At 39.5% G+C, this 1,936-nt stretch overlaps 1 protein-coding gene across 1 annotated transcript; it reads left to right on the top strand.

The window, feature by feature from the left end:
• Positions 1-404: 404 nt before the first annotated feature.
• LOC107742234 (complement C3-like) lies at positions 405-1,806 on the top strand. Its single transcript, XM_016555127.1, has 6 exons — positions 405-584; positions 742-905; positions 1,004-1,162; positions 1,370-1,429; positions 1,513-1,603; positions 1,727-1,806. Exons 1-6 carry the CDS (start codon positions 446-448, stop codon positions 1,771-1,773), a joined length of 660 nt encoding a protein of 219 aa, XP_016410613.1. The 5' UTR covers positions 405-445; the 3' UTR covers positions 1,774-1,806.
• Positions 1,807-1,936: the final 130 nt, after the last annotated feature.

Here is a 1,936-nt window from a genome sequence, read left to right as displayed (position 1 = left end):
TGTGTTGTAATATTGTTTTTATTGGTACAGTAGGCTAACTTCAATATATCACTTATCTTGCCTGAAAAGACCATAAACATTACAGATTACATCTGAAGTAACAATTAATTCACATAGACATACAAGTCTGTCATCATTTACATATTCTCATGTTGTTCCAAACCTATACAAATGTATTTCTTCTTCTGAATTTGAACAATGTTGGTAACCAAACAGGTTCTGGTCTCTACTGACTTCCATAGTATATTTTCCATTCTATGGGAGTCAATGGGGACTATTTGGTTACCAACTTTCTTCAAAATATCTTCTTTCTTCTCGTACTGCTTTGAAACAACTTGAGAGTGAGTAATCTCTTTAACAGTTGATTATGGTGAATGCTGTAGGATGCAGATCTAAGAACTTATTTTCACCTTTCACACTTTTATAGATTCTGCATTTAAGCATCATGCTGGCTGTTTCTTTCTTGGAAGGTCGACTTCCACAACTGACCAATCCTTACGCTGTTGCGATGACGTCCTACGCCATGGCCAATGCCAACAAACTCAATAAAGACATCTTGATGAAACACTCCTCCCAACATGAAGGTCAGTCAAGTCAACAAGGCATCAAAAAGAGCTGCGCTTTGCAACAGTGCTCACTCCGACCCAAGTGTAAATAATGGAAGAATTACAGATGTTTTGTGGTTTAATGACAGCTGCTTGAGACAATCCTGTTTCTATTGCTGTGTTGTGTTTGAAACAGCCGGTCGGTCCTGGACTGTCTCTGGAAAGCATCATCACTCACTAGAGGCGACAGCTTATGCTGTGCTGGCGCTTGTGAAGGACAAAGACTTTGATAAAGCTGGAGAAGCAGTGCACTGGCTGAACAGACAACAGTCTCACTATGGAGGACCTGGCACCACACAGGTACACTAACACCTCATCATTTGACTGTGATGAACAGCAGAACAAGTGCAGGACTGACACTGCAGGACAGGATTTGAATGCTTTTCTGTCTTTTCTAGGCGACCATCATGGTGTCCCAGGCCGTGGCAGAGTATCGCACGCAGGTGAAGGACCGGCAAAACTTCAATCTGGACGTGGAGCTGTCCGTGGCAGGAAGAAGCAAAACTCTCAGATATACTATCAAAAGAGAGAATGCACATCTTACACGGTCAGACAGGGTGAGGAGTAACTAATCTACTAGATTCAAATTGTCTGTGTGTTATTTGTGTTTTTTTGTTGGATTATGGTAGTTTAATTGCTTGCCATCCATAATTTTTAATTGTCTACAATGTCAATAGTCTTGTGTTTGGTCAGTGAAATCGTCAGGTATCTCTGTTACATTGGATTATACTGATGACTCGAGTACGTCTGCATTCACTCAACAGGTGGACATAAACCAGGATTTCAATGTAACTGCTAAAGGAACTGGAACAGCCACTCTCTCAGTGAGTGTTCGTGAGCGTTTATACAGTCAACAGCAAGATTAAAGCTTGTGAACATCTAATCTGAGATGTGCTGCTGTTTTCAGGTTCTGACGCTGTACTACGCCAGACCTGTTGAGAAGAAATCTGACTGTACTTTTTTTGATCTGACTGTTAAAATGGAGAAAGACAATGAAGGTAAGAATACGTTCCTGCTCTTTCTGTGGCACTTTCCATACATTCAGAGCTAAAATAAAACCTCCAAAACACTTCATTATGTGCTGCTTTTTTATTTTAATTACTACCATGTTTTTTCTTTAGCAAAACAAGGAGACATTGCAAGTTACAAGCTCACTATGGATTTCTAGTATGTGAACAAAAATCCTAATAAGTTTATTATTATGTCAAGAAACCATTTTATTTGTAATTGATCAGTATGTGCTTATTTAAGCTGTTTTCACGCTTGTTTCTTTTTTTTTGGTTTGAGCCTGAGTTTGCTTTTCTCACATTGGCAGTGTTTGCATCATGAAC

The sequence above is a fragment of the Sinocyclocheilus rhinocerous genome, unplaced genomic scaffold (assembly GCF_001515625.1).
Source record: "Sinocyclocheilus rhinocerous isolate Xijiao unplaced genomic scaffold, SAMN03320098_v1.1 scaffold17982, whole genome shotgun sequence".
Taxonomy (NCBI): Eukaryota; Metazoa; Chordata; class Actinopteri; order Cypriniformes; family Cyprinidae; genus Sinocyclocheilus; species Sinocyclocheilus rhinocerous.
The sequence above is the reverse complement of the archived record's forward strand: the minus strand, read 5'-3'. Positions and strand labels throughout refer to the sequence as shown.